The 18,497-nt window shown below is 45.3% G+C and overlaps 1 protein-coding gene across 1 annotated transcript in view; it reads right to left on the reverse strand.

Moving 5' to 3' along the window:
- The window catches only part of USP24 (ubiquitin specific peptidase 24), a 60,507-nt gene extending 50,387 nt beyond the window's left edge, over positions 1 to 10,120 (reverse strand). Inside the window, exon 1 of the mRNA XM_058808927.1 lies at positions 9,815 to 10,120. Coding sequence (XP_058664910.1) covers positions 9,815 to 10,120 — 306 coding nt within the window. The remainder of the gene's footprint in view (positions 1 to 9,814) is intronic.
- Positions 10,121 to 18,497: the final 8,377 nt, after the last annotated feature.

Genomic DNA, 18,497 nt, shown 5'->3' on the forward strand with positions numbered 1-18,497 from the left:
TACATGTTCTTCACAGTGCATTCAGCCCCCACATTATCCTAAATTATGCTTAGAACACATCTGGACTATTGCTAGATTGAGTCTACCAACTCAGTGCAGTGAAAAGATGGTTTTACACAAAAAATGAGCGTGGTATTTGGAATAGTGCCCTATAGTAATGGGAGCTGTTTGCTTTGAAGGAACATGCTTTTGGCACTTTCCAGGAATTAGAGGCAATGAGGCTTCTTGCCTGACAGTGCTCTGCTACTAAAACCATGTGCAGAAAGTATCAAGTTCATGTATTAATTTTAGAACACATCACATCCACATAGCTCCACAGCGACTGTGAAACCTGTGACAGTCTCAAACACACACCCAGGCAGTTTAAAACCCAAATTCCCCTCCAAACCATTAATAAATTGAACACTCTGCATTTCTGGGAGATTACAGCTATGTTCACATTATATTAGTGCAGACTGAGTTGTGTTTCTTAAACAAATCCACGACAAGAAACAGTCTCTTTAAAGACTTACTGCTGCTCTTTCATAATTAGTGTCTTTCTGCACATGAAAAAGCCCAAACCGTTCACCCACCCAATTTTTAAATCAATTTTGGCACTGCTCTTTAAAGTGACGGATTTATTAGCAGCAGCTGCTGCAGCAAGGTGAAACATCAGCTCGGTTCTTGCATCATCTTATGCTGGCTGGAGATCTGCACACAGATCTCACACTGCAACACAGCCTGCAGAATTCACTTCTCTGCTGACACTCACAAATGTAACACAGCCCTGAACACCACAATTAATGCTCTGTAACTGAGGAGCTCAGGAACTGTCACTGCAAACTCTACTGACAAAGATTTTGAAGAAAAATTATGGTACATGCAAAAGTAAATAGATACAAGGCCATGACAACCATCCAAAAAGTGATTTTCTCAATCTTGGCTTTGAGGAATTACATGGGGTTTGTTTGCTTGTTTCTAAGTAAATATATATAAAGAGGTAGCTCCCTCCCCTCAAATAGGTGACTTCAGAAAGGTGTCTGCCAGTTGATGAGGATCTGTATCAGGACCCTGCAATTCTGGCTGAACAGACTTAGCACTGGACTGGTTCCCAGCATGGTAAGGATTTGTACAGATTTTTTCCATAGAACAGCAAAAAGCAAAAAAAAAACCCCAACCCTATCCCTGGTAAACAATGGGTCATCCAAAGATAAACTGTCTAAAAGGCCATTACAATCACTGTTTTCTGCAGTAGGAAATCATACTGCATATCATAAATCTGTGGCTATTTCTGCAGCTGAAATAGTGACACCAACAAACTTCTGCTGACAAACCTTTAACACAGTTTTCCATGCCTTCTGATATATCTCTTATTGCACAAAAGCCCTGAAGATCCCCTCGTTCTAACAGTTTTGGCTCTTCTGGCTTATTTTCAAGGTGTGAAAATGCAGTTATGGCTAAACACACACACAGGCTCCCAGGAGAAATACTCTCACAAGAACAGGCTCAAGCACTGATTCAAGATTCCCTCTCTGGGGACCTGGCACCTCCCAGATTTGCTTGCAAGGCTGAATAAACAAAAATTGTTCAACATCTGATCAATAAAGCATTGCTTAAATCTGTAGCATAAAACCTTCTACTGAAGAGTAACAAAGATTAGCACAAAAACTGAAATATGATTTAACTTTAATTGCCAAAAGGCCACAGATTAAACCTTCAAAATGTACTCATGCAGTATTCAGCTAATTAACTCATCAAACAGTGTTTAACTGAAGCCACTGACAGTTCTCATACCAGTCGCTTTACATAAAATAACAATGAGTTTAAGACTTGTTTTGATTCTAATTGGCAGCCTTAGCAATGAAATTACAGTCAAGTCATAATTTAAATTAGTTAATTTGATTTAGATAAGAGGCTACCAACAGAATCTATTATCACCATAACCAAATCACATTATGTGCTTGTGAATCCAGTATAACTTAGGAAACAAAACCCCAAAGTCTTGCTTCTTTCAACAAGCAACAGGATCAGACTTTCTAAGACACCAGCAGACCAAGCAGATACCTCCACCTCATGCCTCTCTAATAAGTAATTTTCACAAAATAACCATAATTTTATAGCTAAAAAACGAGATTTTTAAAGTTCCATTGAATTGTTAAACAGAAAGCAACCACAAAACCTTGTTACTATGTACCTACAAACAGGACAAAGTTTAACTGCTCTGAAAAGCAGTCATGAAAAGAATGCATAAAGCCAGAACTAGCTGACAAAAATTTTAGGTTCACCTTTCAGTTTTTAATCACAGACATGACAACATAAAGAAATCAATTTTCCAATGCTACAGCTTTTCCAGCTGCCAAGTGTCAGCAGGGATGCTCCCCTCTGCCCAGCACTGCTGTACCACTCACAAGCGTTTGCAGAGCACTGCAGTGCTCAGGTGGAGGCAAGGCGAGAGAAATACATCAAATACCCATAAAAACAGAGCATTTCTCTGCTCTGATGTACTGTGCCCATCAATTTGTGGGAGAAGCTATGAATCCTGAAGTCATGACCTGACAGTCCCTCCACCTGCCAGACTATCGATTACAGCGGTTTTTAGTTTCACGCCTGGATGTCAAACCTTTCTTTCTGTTAATTAACTCCTAAAAGGGGGATATTCTGTTACCTAGAACTCAAACACAAGTGTAAGAATTCAAAGCCTTTCAAATACCTTGAAGCTACCACCTTACACTTACACATAAACACTAAGAACAAGGTCCTGAATGTTTAAAAAAATTGTCACATTTTCATATGTGTAACCTATTTGCTTTTTATAAACTGGTATTTCAGATGGTTAAAGAACTTTCAACTCTTGTTAAGTGGCAGATGTGGGAACAAAATTGGAGAGTATTTCCTAGCTGCCTGTTCCTGCACTCAGATTGAACCCACTGGACCCACACTGCTAGGAGCAAGCTTGATATCTTCTTGTGAATACGTCAGTATTAGTAAGACTCAAAAAATGGTGTCATGTATGGAATTTCCACATTATGTTTCTTATCTGGCAATAAGAAAACCCACTGTGATTTCCTGAATGTTTTACTGACAAACAGACATTTACTTGCAAAGTATTGTCACAGTTTTAAACTGTTTTAAGTCCTAAAGAGATACAGCGTCTCATCCTTGAATTTTCATCCAGAGAAACATATTGGGATGCAAAAATTTTAAGTGCAGCAACAGATAGGAATGTTTATTGTTGTTTATATTTTGCTAAGAGAACATAAGCTTGTTGGTGAGATACACAGATGTTTTGTTTTGTTCTTTTTTCATAGAAAGGAAGCTCTTGAAATTTCTACTGTGGACTACTTTACACAAACAAATACAGTCTTGTCACAAGGAAAAAATACAGTATTTTGTCATGCCAATATAAGAGGATGATACCAGTCTACTACTAAAGGAAAAGAAATCCTGTTTTACAGACTCTACCTAACTGAAGTTGATCTGGACTCTCATTCCATCATAGAGATGTCCTAAGAAAAATCCAATTTATTTAGTGAACTTTCTCACAGAAGGTTTCAGACACTGACCTTAACTGAGAGTTGCACTAGGACATCATCAAGGATGCATGTATATATATAATTTGTTATAATCCTTTACAGCTACTAAGGGTTTAGACTAAACCCTTAGTAGCTGTAAATGATTATAACAAATTATAACCAGAAAAACCCTATGGCTCCACCTTCTCTCACAACCAAGAACTGTGTAAGACTGGGAATAAGAAAAAGATATAAATTAAAAAATAAAAATAAATTCAGCGAAGCTGAGAATTAACTCAGAGTTTCTGAAAACATGGCTTGTACTCTCTCCCTGATTTCCAGGGTGATGGTGTGATGTTACCAGGCAATACTCCCTGATGTACTTGCCTGCCTGTTCAAAGATAAACATAGTCCTGAGCATCACAGCAAAACAAAACACCCGAGGCTGTGTAAAAATAGCACTTGAATTAAAACCTCCATTTAACTTCAAAAATACAAGGAGCTTTTTTGCCCTTTTATGTGGCTATTACCACAGCATTCAGTGAAATCTGAGGCAGAGATTCACTACAACCACTTTTGGCAACGTGTTTCGAAGTCTGATAAATTGTAGGTGAGGGAGAGGTCATGGAAAGCACTGTTAGGAATGCCATTCATAAGGAAGCAAGGAAAACTCTTATCTTCCATGTGTTTTCACTATTGTCTGTGGCTATATCTAAAAACTTACTCCATTTGTGTAACTACAAACAGCCAGAGTCGGAGTCAACACCATTATTCCTCCCAACCCTGGAGTTTTCATAAGCACAAAACCTCATGCTTGTTCCAAATAACTCAGAATAACTTAGTGTGATATCAGATAAACATTGTGCTTTTAAACAATAAAACAATGAATCACAAGTGCTTAACATTTCAGTACTTAAAATTAAGTCAATGCTTGTATCTCCATTTGCCAAAACACCAGGAATTAATAGAGAAGTGCTGCAGAACCACCACATAAAGTATTTACTCGAACATTTTAGTGACCAAAGGTCAGGCTCTGGGAAGGAAAATTAATTCAATAATGCTACTAAACACCCATCTATACTTCTGTTCTACTGATGTATAGTGAGACAGAAACCAGAACTGACAAAGCAGATGATTTTTACAGTGTGTAATGCCAAAATTGTGACTAACTAATAAAAAAAAAAATCTTTAAATGTCTCTCAAGATCGTTCTTGAAAAGCCAGTGGCAGGAAGATCAAGTGGCAAGAAACACTGGGAAGACTGGCTTTTAAAATTAATTTTTAATTTGGCCCTGAAACATATATACCAAAGGCCATTCCTACAGCAGCACAAATACGTGTTTTTTTCAAAATAAAAGCTTACAAAAGGAACAGGCACTTCCTCTTTGCCCTCCTCATACAAAGAGCTACTGTTCCTTAATCCAAAAGCAATCCAAATGATTTGCTGGAATTAACTTCTAACACTGGCTAATTTGTTTTTATTCTCATTCTTCCTCAGTATTTCACTTCCTTATTAAACAGCTGCCACAGAACAGCATTGTAAACTGGGAAGATGATCAAAAAATGCTTCCAGAGGACATTATAGCAGAAACACTTCCTGCCCAGCTGAGAATTTGGCTGTACAGAGCTGTCTCCCACCTTCACTGACCCTGCAGGCATCACCTTCACCAATGAACCAGTAATTACAGAGCGCTCCTCTCAATCCACCAATTACTCTAACGATCACATTACATGATAATGACTTTGTGAGTTATTCAAAACAAAGCTTACATTTAAAATTAACCAGCTGCATCTCTCAGTATCACCCCTACTTCCCTAATTTCACGTAGCATCTCTATTAGTCTGTGTTTTATCAAGAATGAAACTCAGAGTGTTTTCTTTCAAATGCTTTCAAGGAAGTGTTAATGGAATCAGAATAGAGAAAGAGGTTCCACACCAGGGCCACTCATTTTTGAAAACAGTGATGCTGAAAACCAGGAGTGCTAAAATACTAATTCCACTTGACATTCTGATGGCATCCAGCCAGGGACTCGATGCCAGAATCCACCACAGAGCTTTATTTGATTGCTTAATTGTTTTACAAGGCCAATTCGTAGACAAGCCACTCTGTAAAACTTCCACATGAGAATGCAAGAAATACTCACTTTTGCAAAGCTCAAGACTACTTACAAGAGAGAAGACTGACTTTAAATGTGCAGAATTGTAGCGTGAAATCCATCTCATTTGCTTGAAGGCTAAATACCTTCTTTGTCTTTAAATAAATACAGCTCCTTCCATTCAAAGATCAAAGAACTTCACAAGCCTAACGTCCATGGTTCTCCTTAATAAAGCACACCCCATTATCCTCATTTTACACATTAAAAGCTAAAGCACATCTGTGGCAGAACTGCTTTCAGTCCTGAGCTTTAATAATGAGGAGAGGTAGGGTTTGAACACCACAGTTCTGCAGCATGACTAGTGAGAATGTTCCTGGCACTGGCACTCACTACGGTTGCCGGCCTGTTTTTTTCACAAAATCTCTTCTCTTGCAGCCAAACAGCATCTCAAAAGCAATCTTGGACAAGTTTTATTATAAACCTTACCTAGTAAAATCTGGCATGTATGAGCTTTTGATCCAGTTCAACTAAAAAAACATAAATCACAAGAGCACATGCTGAAGGGGACAGGAATAGCCAGGGGGTAATATAATCTGTTCATCACAATTTAGCTAAAAGGTCATAGTAATGGCTCTCAGAAGCTGTTTGAAAAGCAAATTAAGGTTGTTTTAGTAAAGGTTATACAAACCATGGGTATATGTTTAATATTTTCACCTGTCCCTCCCCACAATTTCAATCCTCACATTTGTTTAGCCTGCTCTTCTCCACCCCATTCCTCTCAAACTCATGAAAGCCAGCAATTGTGGCACTTGTGGCAATTCACGGACACACTGACAGACGTTGTCATCACACTCATTTATAGTCTTGTCTTAAATTATAAGGATTTAGCAGCAGTTGATAAAGCAGCTTATCTGTCAGTCAGATGAAGAGATGAGCACAGCATCCTTCACCCGCCTCCCTCGGCACAGAATCACACCGTGACAATCTGCATGCTGCCTGAGGAATAAACACAGAAACCCCACATTCCTGCCAAACTGCAAGATTTGCTTCTGTCAACAGGCATAAACACAGAAGTTATGTCACACACACAAAGTTGCCTCTTGGAAAAGCAGGTGACCTCAGTCTATCAAGTGTGGTTTGCTGCTACAAAGGGCAAAACTTCCAAGCAGCTATAAACCTCAAGGTGAACTTCCCATGGTTTTAGGAAGACTGCACAAATGAACTGAAGCCCCCAAGTTTGTCTGGCCTTTTCCTTTTGATGAGATAAGTGTGGTCATGCTACCAGCATCAATGCCAAAGGCACACCACAGCTACTAACCCAAAACTGAAGCAACTGGGAAACACAGCCTGCAGAAACTGAGGTTTTAACCTCATGAAATTCAAATTTATGCACACCTTCACTCAAGTCTCATAGAGAAAAAGCACAGGGCATATGTTGGGCCAGCTCACAGCAGATATCTTGCTTCTGGGCCAGTTACTCCAAATTCAGGCTTCTTTAACACTTTCAGACAGCCCTGAAGACCAGCAGCCTGGACCACTGAAAAAAGATTCACACTGATTTTTAAAACCTTATCTAAAGAAAATGTGTTTTAACTAGTATGATATGTATCTGGTTGCTGTGCTCCTCTCAAAGAAAACCACTAGACAAGCCTTTCTTTGATCCACATGAATGCTGAACAGATTCTAACATTATGTAATAGAGACCAAATAAGCATATGCAAACATAATGGATTCATTACTGATTAGGGAAAATGTAAAGTGTTTAATCATTCATAGACCTATTCTTATATGCATGCTAAAGTGTGCTCAGCCAAAAAAAGCACATAAATTCAAAGTACAGACCTGTTATACACGTTTTGAAGAATGACTGAAGCAATCCTGTTATTTTTAAATTATAAATCTAATCCTAACTTTTGTTCATGAAGCATTAGATTGGAACATTTTACTTGGGGGAAAAGTTCTAAGAATTCTTCTCCTGTGATTTATCTTCTCTTAATCTCCTATTGCTGATATATAAAATCCAAAAATCTAACACACCACTTCCTCCCCACTGAATAAAAGTTAAAACTGGCATTATGAAGAGAAGGAAGAATACACACTTGAAGAGCTGTTAGAAAGAGAGATGATACTGAGAGGAAGAAAACCAGAAATAACATCTGAATTACCACAAGACAGCATGGGGTACAATATGTTTCACCATAATGTGTATGACTACAATGAATAATATAGCTGCTTCTGCAATGGCTTTCTCTACAGCTTCATATGCCATAAGCTTCTGCTGAATGGAAAACTACTGATTAACCTGATTAATTACTGATTAACCACTTAAAGAATAGCTGTATCTTATTAAATGCAATGCTAGATTACAGCTGACGAAATAAAAAACCCCAAGAACTGATGATATATCACTTTCCCCCTTTTCATAAAATGTATGTCAAGAGCTGTTAAACTGTACTGCAGTGTTAGACAAATATGCACAGGCAACAATTCCAGTCTCAGGACTTTTATAGATGTAACTCTTTTATTACAAAAATACTGTTTTGCATACATGTGCAGGAGTTGACAGATGCTCATCTGCAAATAAATCCAATTACTAAACTGAGGCATGAATTTATATAAAATTTCATGCAGCAAGACACCTCAATCCTTCTGAAATGCCTGCTCTGTGCAGTGATTTACCTACAATGAAATGTTTTGACTTCCCTCCTGTGGGTTAAAAAGAACACAAGTCAGAGCAAACAAGAAGGTGAGTAGCATAGGAAACTATTATAAAGCATAAGTAAATTTGATCAGAAATACGGGATGAAATAATGGGGGGCGGGAGAATCCTCTGAGAGTTGTCAAAGTGCCATTTGTAACGGGAACAAGAGCGGGGAAAAAAGCGCTGCTCTGAAGTTTACACTGACAGCTTCACTTGAAATGTCACACTGACAAGCCAGACTGTCCCAGCTCTAACCACATCCAACCCAAATGCCAACAAGAACTCTCGTTCACCCTCAATCCTCCACAGGGAAGGTTGGGAAGCGGTTCCCTGGCGCTTCAGCCAGGGAAGTCGAGGAGCAGCTCCGTTTCTGCACGGCACACGTGCCATGCCAGGGATCACCTTACTCCACAAGCACACATCAGCAGCTTAGAGCAGCTCAGGACCTAACCCAGTTAATTCAGGGAGCAGGATCACCTATCTTTATTCCGCAGGGCTGGACGTCAGTGCGCCGAGGCTACGGATACGGATGATCTGTGCAAGTGTAGTTACGCACCAGATACGCCCGTGGACTCCTCACGAATTTATTTATGGACACACACACACACATGCATGCACAGAAAGGGAGCACTTTTCTGGCACACAAAACCCTCAGGATACTCGTCACTGGAGCCTGGGAGGGTACATGAGGTTCCCTGGTTTTATTAATGAGCTTCAGCATCTGCTCTTGAGCAGTTTTTGAGACAGAGGCTGTGCAAGGTGGCCCTTTGGTATCACACAAGAGGGGCTTTCTGCTGTTCTCACCTCCATGAGTCCCATAGTCTGGACACTACTAATTAGCACTTTTCTTATGAGCACCCTGTGAAGTTTTGGGAAAAAGACCAGGAGGAGGAGAAGACTTTATAGGAAAGCACTACAAGATTGTTCCAGACAGCAAGGAGAGCACCCTGAGTGTATTTGCTGGTTGAAGGGTGCAGAGTTCTGGAAGAGGATGGAAGAGAGAGAGGCAAACAAGCAGGAAGGAGAGAACCTGGAAAGGGCTGACAGTCTCCAGCACTTCTATCTACATCACAGCCCTAAGTCATGAGTTAAAGCTCTGCTCTGAAAAAACATTTGACCTCACTGGGTTCCTATTTCAGAACTTACGCTCAGCTTACCCAAATAAAACCGTACGTAAAGTCATACCCACCCTGCGCTTTCCTTCACATTGTGCAAACACTTTAAAAAAAAATAGACAGCCCTTAGTCACAGGAATTATGCAAGAAGGCGCAAGAGGGGGAGCGAAAAGCAGAGCCCTACGGTAGCCACACATTCCTGGAATGCCAAGGAAAACCCCGGGTGCGCTTCACCTTGCAGCGATGGCAGGGAACGGGCTGTGGAGCGCGCCGGGCGGGCGGAATGCGGGGCCGTGAGGAGCCCCGGGCCCCGGGAGCGGCGGAGGGTCCCGGGCACCTCCCGCCGGCCCCACGCCCGGGCCGACCCCCCGGGGGGCTCCCACCGCCCCGGGAGCGCCCGCCCGCAGCTCACCTCGGTCTCCACCACTTCGTGGTAGGCGGGCGGCGGGTCGAAGCCACCCCCGCCGCCTCCGCCGTCCCCGTCGCCGCCGCGGGGGCCCTGCCCGCCGGCGGGGGAGCCGTGCCCGCCCGGCGGGCCCTGCCCGCTCTCCATGGGCTCGTAGCCGCCGTAGTGGAGGCCGGGCCGCTCGTTGGTGAGCAGCGCCACGGCCTCGTTGATGTCGTTCTTGGCCAGGCGCAGGGCCTTGCGGATGGCGGCCGCGTCCGAGAAGCCCATGCAGAGCAGCGTGGTCATGTGCTGCTCCTCCTCGCTCTCCATGGCCGCGCCGGGGAGCGGGGCAGGGCAGGGGCAGGACGAGGAGGAGAAGGGAGGAGGAGGAGGACAAGGAAGAAGAGGAGGCCGGGGCCGGGGGGAAGCCCCGCGGACCGAGAGGCGCCGGGCTCAGGCGCTGCCCGCCCCGCGCGCCGCCATGTTGCCGGGAGCGCCGCTCCCCTCCCGCCGCCGCCGCCGCGGCGGCCGCCCCGCCCTGCCCCGGCCCCGCCCCCCGCGCGCGCCCCGGCCCCGCCCCAGCCCCGCCCACGGCCCGGCCCGGAAGCGGCGGCGAAGCCGCGGCAGGGGAGCGCCCGCCGGGCCCGCGTCACGTGACGGGAGAAGATGGGAATGAATGGACCGGCGTGGGAAGGGGGCGGGGCCGAGGAGGCGCGTGAGGGTGGGCGGTGTTGTGAGGGGAGCGGGGACCCGGACCCGGACCGGGATGGGGACCGGGGACGAGGACTGGGACCGGGGACGGAGATGAGGACGGGGATGAGGATGGGGATCGGGACCGGGATGGGGATAGGCACCGAGACCGGGATGGGAACGGGAACGGGAGCGGGAGCGGGAGCGGAGATGGTGATGGTAATAGGAGCGGAGATGGGGACCGGGATGACGATGTGGATCGGGACCGGGGGTGGGGACTGGGGCGAGGATGTGGACCAGGGTTAGGACCCGAGATAGGGATGGGGATGGGGACCGGGACGGCGGTCGGGATCGGGGCGGGGGCCGGCGGCGGGACCTGGCGGTGTCTCACGGCCTGCCGGGGGTGGGCAGCCCGGGATGGGGTATCAGGGGTGGGCAGCCCGGCACAGGATACCAGGCCCGGCTCCCGGCGCTGCCGCTGCCGGTGGTGCCGCCGGTGATGAGGGCTGCTGTCCGTGGGCAGTGCCGGCGCGGTCCCGGCGGAGCCCGAGGGGCCCAAGCGCAGCCGGGGGAGCCTGGGGGCCGGAGCGAGCGGCGGGGCAGCCCTGACAGTAGCTGAGGGAATGGGCTCGGTCCTACGGCCCAGCGAGCCCCCGGGGCCTGCCGGCCCCTCCCGGCCCTGGAGGGACGGGTGGGAGTGCTGGGAGGATGCTTTGGCTCCCGGTAGCACATCGTGGAGTTACAGGAATTACATTCTTTAAGTATATGATATTAGGAGAAAATTCAGCCCTGTGAGGGTGGGGAGCCCTGGCAGAGGATGCCCAGGGGAGCTGTGGCTGCCCCATCCCTGGAATCGGCCGTGGTAGATGGGGCTTGGAGCAACCCGGGACAGTGGAAGGTGTCCCTGCCCATGGCAGGGGTTGGATCGTGAATGATCTTTAAAGTACCTTCCAACCCAAACCATTCTGTATACACACAATGAAGCAGAGTACAATCTCTGAAAATAAAATCTCGGAGTACAATCTCTGAAAATAAAAATTCTAGTGCCCAAAGCAGAGAGAAAGTTGTATGCATTCCTTAAACACACTTGGTGAGCCCTTGTACTGCACAGAAGTCAGCAGATCTGAATCTCCTGGCACTCTCCCAGACTAAATTTATTACCTCATTGTAACAATGTATTTTCTGTGTCCAGAGAAGAGGAGGAAGGAGGAAACAGATAGAAGATTTGTCAAGATCAGTGCTGGTATCTGCATATAAACATTTGGTTTTGGAGGCCCATGTTTTCAGGCAAACTATTTTGTATTAACAGCAACTGACTCCGGGGTTAGGAATCCAGAAGCCCCTGTCTGATGTCTCAGATACAAATCACATTCAGCATAAAGGAAAGTTTCAATTGTAGGGGACACAAGCAGTATTTAGGTCTCTAACATGAACTTTCAGAGCTCGGTGTAGGTCTTTGAAAGAGACAAACTGATAGATCAGATTGTTGGACTGGCAGACTTTGGATTAATTTTTAGATTGTAGTATGGCACCAGTGATCTCATTTTCCTTATTTACTTTCCTGAAAAGTAATCACAGCTCCTTCTTCTTGCTCAGTCCTCTCTGGCTTTTTTTCTCTAAGCTGGCATTCAGTGGAATGGAGATAATGTGGATATGACTCTTATCTTCACCTTCTGGATCTTAGGAAGGTCTTTTATTCGGGCTGATCTCCAGCTACAAAAGAAATTGTTATGGCTTGATCTTGGCAGGCTTGAGAAAAACTCCAGCACTTCAAATGCATTCAGTTAATATGCAGAATATTGACTCACTGCTTACTCATGTGACTAACATTTAAATGACACTTTCTCATTTTTAAAGGGTATTATAAATGATGGTTTAATCCTCGCAGCCTGATGAAGTCAGTTGGCATAATTTCCCCCTACTAATGCAAAAAAAAGTTGGTGGGAAAAAGTAAGAAAATTTTTAGATGCCATTATTGCTTTTAGAATTATTTCAAGGAAGTGCTCCTGTAAATTTGTGCTGAGTTAATTAATGGAAACTACACAAGTGATGGAGGAGCTAATTGTAATCCCATGTGGCAAAGGAAGAAGAGGATGCTTTGCCATTAAATTACTCATGCCCTGTAGTCCAGCTGTCCTGAGAGAAGTTTGGGGGAATTTGAATTTACCACTAGGTGAGAATAACACTTGGACACAGCAGCTCAACATAACTGACAGTGAGTGGTGCTGCTCCTCAAAGCATTTTATACAGACTTCACTGACAGCACCTCTCTTGAGACTGCTTGAAGGACAAGATCACACATTCCAGCTTAGTGAAGGAATGGGCACATCCTTTTCTAGACATTATTCAGCCTGGAAGTCCCAGTTTGCAAATGTTTTTGTATTGCCACGTCTAGAAAAGTTGCAGGGAGAAGCAGAGCAAACTTGTCTGAGAACAAGGAAAGGGAACAGCGAGTGATTCTCTGTGGGGCACATCTCCCTAATCTTGCATTTTGGATGGGCAAGGCACTTGCTGTTTAGTGTAGCTGCCTGTTGGGGCAAAGGATATCTTTATGAAAAAAGAGTATCTGGGATATTGCAGAACCAAGTATTTGTATAGTTTTGCAAAGCATTAATTTAGATTTTCTGAATGATGTTATCTTTCCTTCCTTCCTTCCTTGTATTCCTTGTCCCACCCAGTCTCTTCCAGTTTCCTGTTTCTAGTGTATTTATAGCTTAATGTAATAGGTGGATTTTAAGCAAGTGCCTTGGGAACTAGATAGTGAAAATCCCCCTGCATTATTGAAAGTCACATTTTTATATATACATATTGATGAAATGTGTTTGGTTGCCTTTAGCAGAGAGGTTCAAAGTGTTAGTGTAGAGAAAAAATTAATAACCCTCCTCCAAGGCAGAGTTGCAATGGCAAAATAATAAAGTAGATGCACAGATGCTTTTGACTCCTCAGGTAGCTGTGCAGCCTCACTCAAAACAGATTTCAGCAACCACAGGAAGTGTGCGTGTCTGGTCACAAGCACCAGCTGACAGATTCCTGCAATACCCTTCTGGACTTGGTCTGTGGTAGGAAATTTTGCTGCCTTTTGTCCATCAAGAAAGGAGATTTGAGCTGGGGCAGCCGCCAAGGCTTTGCCTGCTGTCAGCAATGATTTGCACAGGACAGCTTCCTGTGGTCTCAAGCTGGGACTCGTGCACACTAATAATCATAATTACAATATTTAGCTCAAACTCAGTGCTTTTAAGATGGGTATCTAACAAGCCTTTTGGGGGATGGAGAGATACCATTAGCTCCTCAACATGTATTAATTTTTGCAACAGCTACAAACCATCGTGGGGCTGAAAAGAAAAAGAAGGTGAAGAGATCTTGTGGTGTTGCTGTGCATCCTGCAGCAAGTCTGTCCCTGTTGTTATTCCAAAGGGAACAGGAGCTGAACCATGAGTGTTTTTGTGCAGCAGAAGCTGGGTACCCGCTGGCCTCCTGAATACAAAGATGAAGTTTCATACTGTGTCCCTTGAATGGAAACAGCATGACGTGAGCGTGGAAAGAGTGGAACAGTATGTTAAGGGAAACAGGACTGAAAGGAGAGAACAGCTGACTCCAGGGGCCGAGCAGATCTGCTCCCTCTGCTTCACTGGGTGGGTTTGTTTTCTGCTCAGAACATCTTGGGTCTCACAGCACAGCTCCACAGCTCTGGGCTGGAAAACGAAACAACTGCAGGGAGGTTGTTCCTTCTTCCTGAAACAAGCTTTGCAGCCTGTGGGAAATGAAAGCTAAGGCTGAACTTCAAAACAAGCTGGAAGTACTCAGATGCAGAAGTGCAGAGTGAAGCCATTCAATAGAGTCAGATTTGGAACAGAGCCCTGAAAAAAAACCTGCAGTTCTGACTAATCCGTTTTTAATGTGTGTGGTTGTAGGTAAAATCGTTTCTTTAAAAGATCATTTCTCTCCCTGTATTGGTTACAGCTCTTTACCGTCATTTTAGATAAATGATGTGTTGACACGTGAGCTCAGTTACAGATGGACTGCAATGAAAGAAGTGTTTCTGATGCTGGAGAGGCTCTGGCTGAGCTGCTGGTGAAGGGGAGAAATGATACAAACAGGATATTCAGCATCAAGCTGCAGCAGCACCCTGAGAGACCCACCCAGGGGCAGGCACTTGAATGCTCACTCTCTCCTGCAGCCAAGTTAGCTGAGGAAACTTGACATAATAGTTGAGTGCAGAGCCCAGTTTGTGCAGGGACGAGCTCAGACAGTGACATTTTAGAAGTGAAATGATCTGAAATGGAAACTTCTTGCACAGAACAAGTCTGTGAAGCACAGGGTGGCTTTTGGGTGCTTTTGTTTTATGCTGAGTTGTCCCAGCCTCACTTGCTGGCCCCCTTGCAGGGATCCCTCAGTGCTGTCACAGAGCCAGTGAGGTTAACACACTGCTGTAGGGGACCTGTGACACTGTGAATGTCCTGGCTGTTGTGGTACCAGCCCAACACTTACAGACTTTGCAGTGTTATGATCAGTAAAGCTGTGAATAGGAGCAGGAAATCACTGCAAACACACATTGACTGCGGTGGGAAACAGCACAGAGACTGTTTTGGCAGCTAGAAAACAGCACAGCAAATCCAGCTGAGATGGGATATACTCAAAATCTTCCTCAGTCTGGCTAAGGGTGTGTGGTGTGGTGACAGAGCCTGTAGTGACACGTGGTGTGTGTGTGTGTGTGTATCTGATAGCAGTTGGTGTTTCCTGGTGTGCACTGGAACATGGTGCAATGTAATAGAGCAAAAGGGAACTCCTTGCTGGCTTCTTGCCCTCTGCAGATTCCTTCTGAATTAGGTGTTGACCTTTAAAGCAAGACCTGCTTCTTCAGTTTCTCATTGTTTAAATTCTGCACTGGAGCTTGAGAAACAAGTCTGTGAAGCTGAAAGATTTTTTTTTAAAGCTCCAGTTAGTGAAACACATAATAGGTTGGAAGGAGTCTGAGGGAGAGAATCACCAAATGGAAACCATTTTACAGATCTGGTGCTTTTATTTTTTATTTTACTCCATTCCAGAGCAGTTTGGGCCTGTGTGGTGCTGCCCTTAGATCAGCACCAAAAAAAAGGTTGATATTAAAGGCTGGTCCCTAGCCCTCTCCTGCTGTTAAAGGGCACCTCTGATCAAAATACCACCTTGTTTGCCCTCAGTGATTTGGAAACCCAAAGCTGTGCTCCTGCTGCCAGGGTTTTGTACTAGAACACTGCAGCTGCTTGGCACCAGCAGGAGTTTGGAGGTGAGAGAGCCGAAAACCATTATCCTGACTGAAAATCTGGAGGTATTTATGCAGAGGGGCTGCGATGGAAGAACCTCTTTCCCTTCTGGAATGTTTTTAACATTACCATTGCTTCGGCTGCATTTTCACAGGATTTCTCCATTTCTCCTGCAGGCAGATTCTGACATTTCGTGCAGATTATGAAGTGCTGGCCGAAGGGCAGCTGGAACTCAGCTCTGGGTGGGAGGCAGCATCTGCCCCATGCCAGCCAGAGGCTCAGCACAGAGCTTCAGGACCTGCAGGTGGGACTTGCATCAAACCTGAATATTTTTGCTTCTGTCACAAGGCTTAATTTTTCAGAAGCACGAAGAGGTTCTTCAAGGCTGTGAGAGCCTAAAGCCTTGGATTTCTCCTGCCTCTTCTGCCTGCTGGCACGCACAGCCCTGCTGTCCCATTTACAAGGCATTGATGTGTCAGTGAGTCATTCCCAGGCTCGCTATCTGCACCAGCAAGGTGCTCCGGGGCTGAGTCGCACCCATGTATCAGCCCTGTTACTGTACCCTGTTATCAGCTACTCCTTTCACTCCTGGGGTGCTCCCGGCCTTTGATCTGTTCCCGAACTGCAGCAACAGCTTTTCTTGTTTTTTTAATGCTTCATTACACTGTGCAGGGCCATCAGCCCTCCCCAAATGCTGCAATCTCTGCTGCCTGCACGCTGCTCTCACAAGTACATCCAGGCTTTTTCTTGAGAGCGTGAAATAAAACTCTTATTACCCTCAGCCTTCAATCATGGTGGAAATCAGTTTGCCTCAAGATGGCAATTTCCATCAGACACTACATGGCAGTGTAATGATATGGTTAATTATTCCCTTGCTTCTCCCAGCAGCATTTAAAAACCTATGGAGCAGAGGCTGTTTACTTCATCCTTACAGCACCTGGTGCTGTGGGCTCTGGCCAGTCTGTAAATCCTAATGTTACTGAGCACTCCTGAATCCTGTCTTCCAGCAGAAGTCCCTTTTTGCTGGCCAGGCTGGATCTAGTTTAATTTGAGGCTGATTCTGTCAAAGCTGGAGAACCAAGTGGGAAGAAAGGTGCTCTGTGTGCTGAAGGACTGAAAGAGCTTTCTGTGTTTTACAGTTGATTTTTTTCTGTTTTTTTGAGAGTGGCGAATGGGCAAAGGCAGAGACACACAATAATTCAAAATGCATTTGCTTAAAATCAGCTAAATTCATAGTAATTGTGGAAGAAAGCAGTAGCTGCACCTGAGCTGGTTCTGCTGGAGATGGTTCTGCAGGTTCTGCTTATCAGATGACCTTGCTGGCTTGTAGGATTTGGGGCAGAAACTCCAGCATAACAAGCACATTCCTCAGAGATCCTTCTGAGCAGCCAGCTCCTGCTGATGTGGTTGCAGATCAGTGATCCACCAAAACTCGTTCCGTCCCTGCACTCTGGGGTGGGCCTTGGCTGTGCAGTGGGGTGGAGGATGGACAGACAGATGGACAGACAGGAGTGTTGGCTGCACTAGCTCATGCACAGGGAAGGCTGTGGCTGTTTGTCTGCTTGTGGGGTCCAGCCAAGTGGCCCAGCCCTGATCTGCAGCACATCCCAAACTCGAATCCTGCCTGTGGTGTGCTGGTCCTGGGGTGATTTCAGTGATGAATCCTCTCCTTCCACTGCCCAGGCTGGGCTTGTTCTGTTTGTGCCTTGAAAAAACTCTCCTCCCCCCATGCTGTGAGCTGTGCCAAACTGTTTGGCAAGTGAGAAGCTGTGCCTGCTGCGTGGGCAGGAGAAGGGCCAGAAAATGTGTGAGATGTGGGGAGCATGAGGCCAGGACCTGAGGTGCCATTTGTGTGCTCAGTTCAGGACTTGCCCAACCTGTTTCACAGACTTGTGACTACTGATCCTTGACTATGTTTCAGGCCTGGCCTACAGTCACTGATTGTCAGTGTCCTGGGGCTTGTCCCAGGTTTTAATTGTCCCTATTAATGTGATGGATGTGGGAAGAAAGGTCATGCTGGAGAAAGGTGGCAGTGTTTTTGCTGCTGCCATTGTCATTGTCTGGACTGCCATTAAAGCTGCTTATTGGCATTTGCCCTCCTGTGAAATGTGTAGGTGAGCTATTTATAAATGTGCAGAGAGATTCCACACCTCTAGCTTGTGCTGTGATTTAAGAGTAATCCTCACCGGGAGGGGAGAATCTGTCCAGCACTGCAAAGGAGGTTAGGGGCAGAGCTGGAAATAATGCACCCCTTGTGAGCCTCAGGGTTGCCTGTGTGATGGGGGGGATTTCTGGGGGCAGGTGAGGAAATGGAGAAGCAGTATGCTGTTTCCACACTAGCTGTGTGTGTTCCAGCGTGATCTCCCATCTCCAGGGCGAGAGAAGCGCTTTTCCTGCTGCACAGCCCCCTCTCCTGTTCTCTGCTCTTCTACACAGCAAGTGCACTCAGCTCTCTCCTGGGCTGCATCCAACCTTAGCCTTCACTCACTTCTGCTTTTCCTTTCTGGGGCAGGTTCAGCCTGGGTTTCAGGAGGGAATGGCCCTTTTCCTGGAGCAGTCCAGTCACAGGCACACAGGAGTTAGTGTCTGTACTTCTCAAAAATTCTTTTGAAAGCAGATACAGCCATTTGCTTCCATTATTCCTCTCCTGCAAGCTGCAAATGACCTCCCCTTTTAAAGCATACAGTTTCCTGAAGAGCAAGATTAATGTAGCAGGATTGTTAGTGCATCTGATTGTCTTTTACCTTTCCACATGAAGACTTGTGGGTCACTAATAA

The sequence above is a fragment of the Ammospiza caudacuta genome, chromosome 7 (genome assembly GCF_027887145.1).
Source record: "Ammospiza caudacuta isolate bAmmCau1 chromosome 7, bAmmCau1.pri, whole genome shotgun sequence".
NCBI classification, from domain to species: Eukaryota; Metazoa; Chordata; class Aves; order Passeriformes; family Passerellidae; genus Ammospiza; species Ammospiza caudacuta.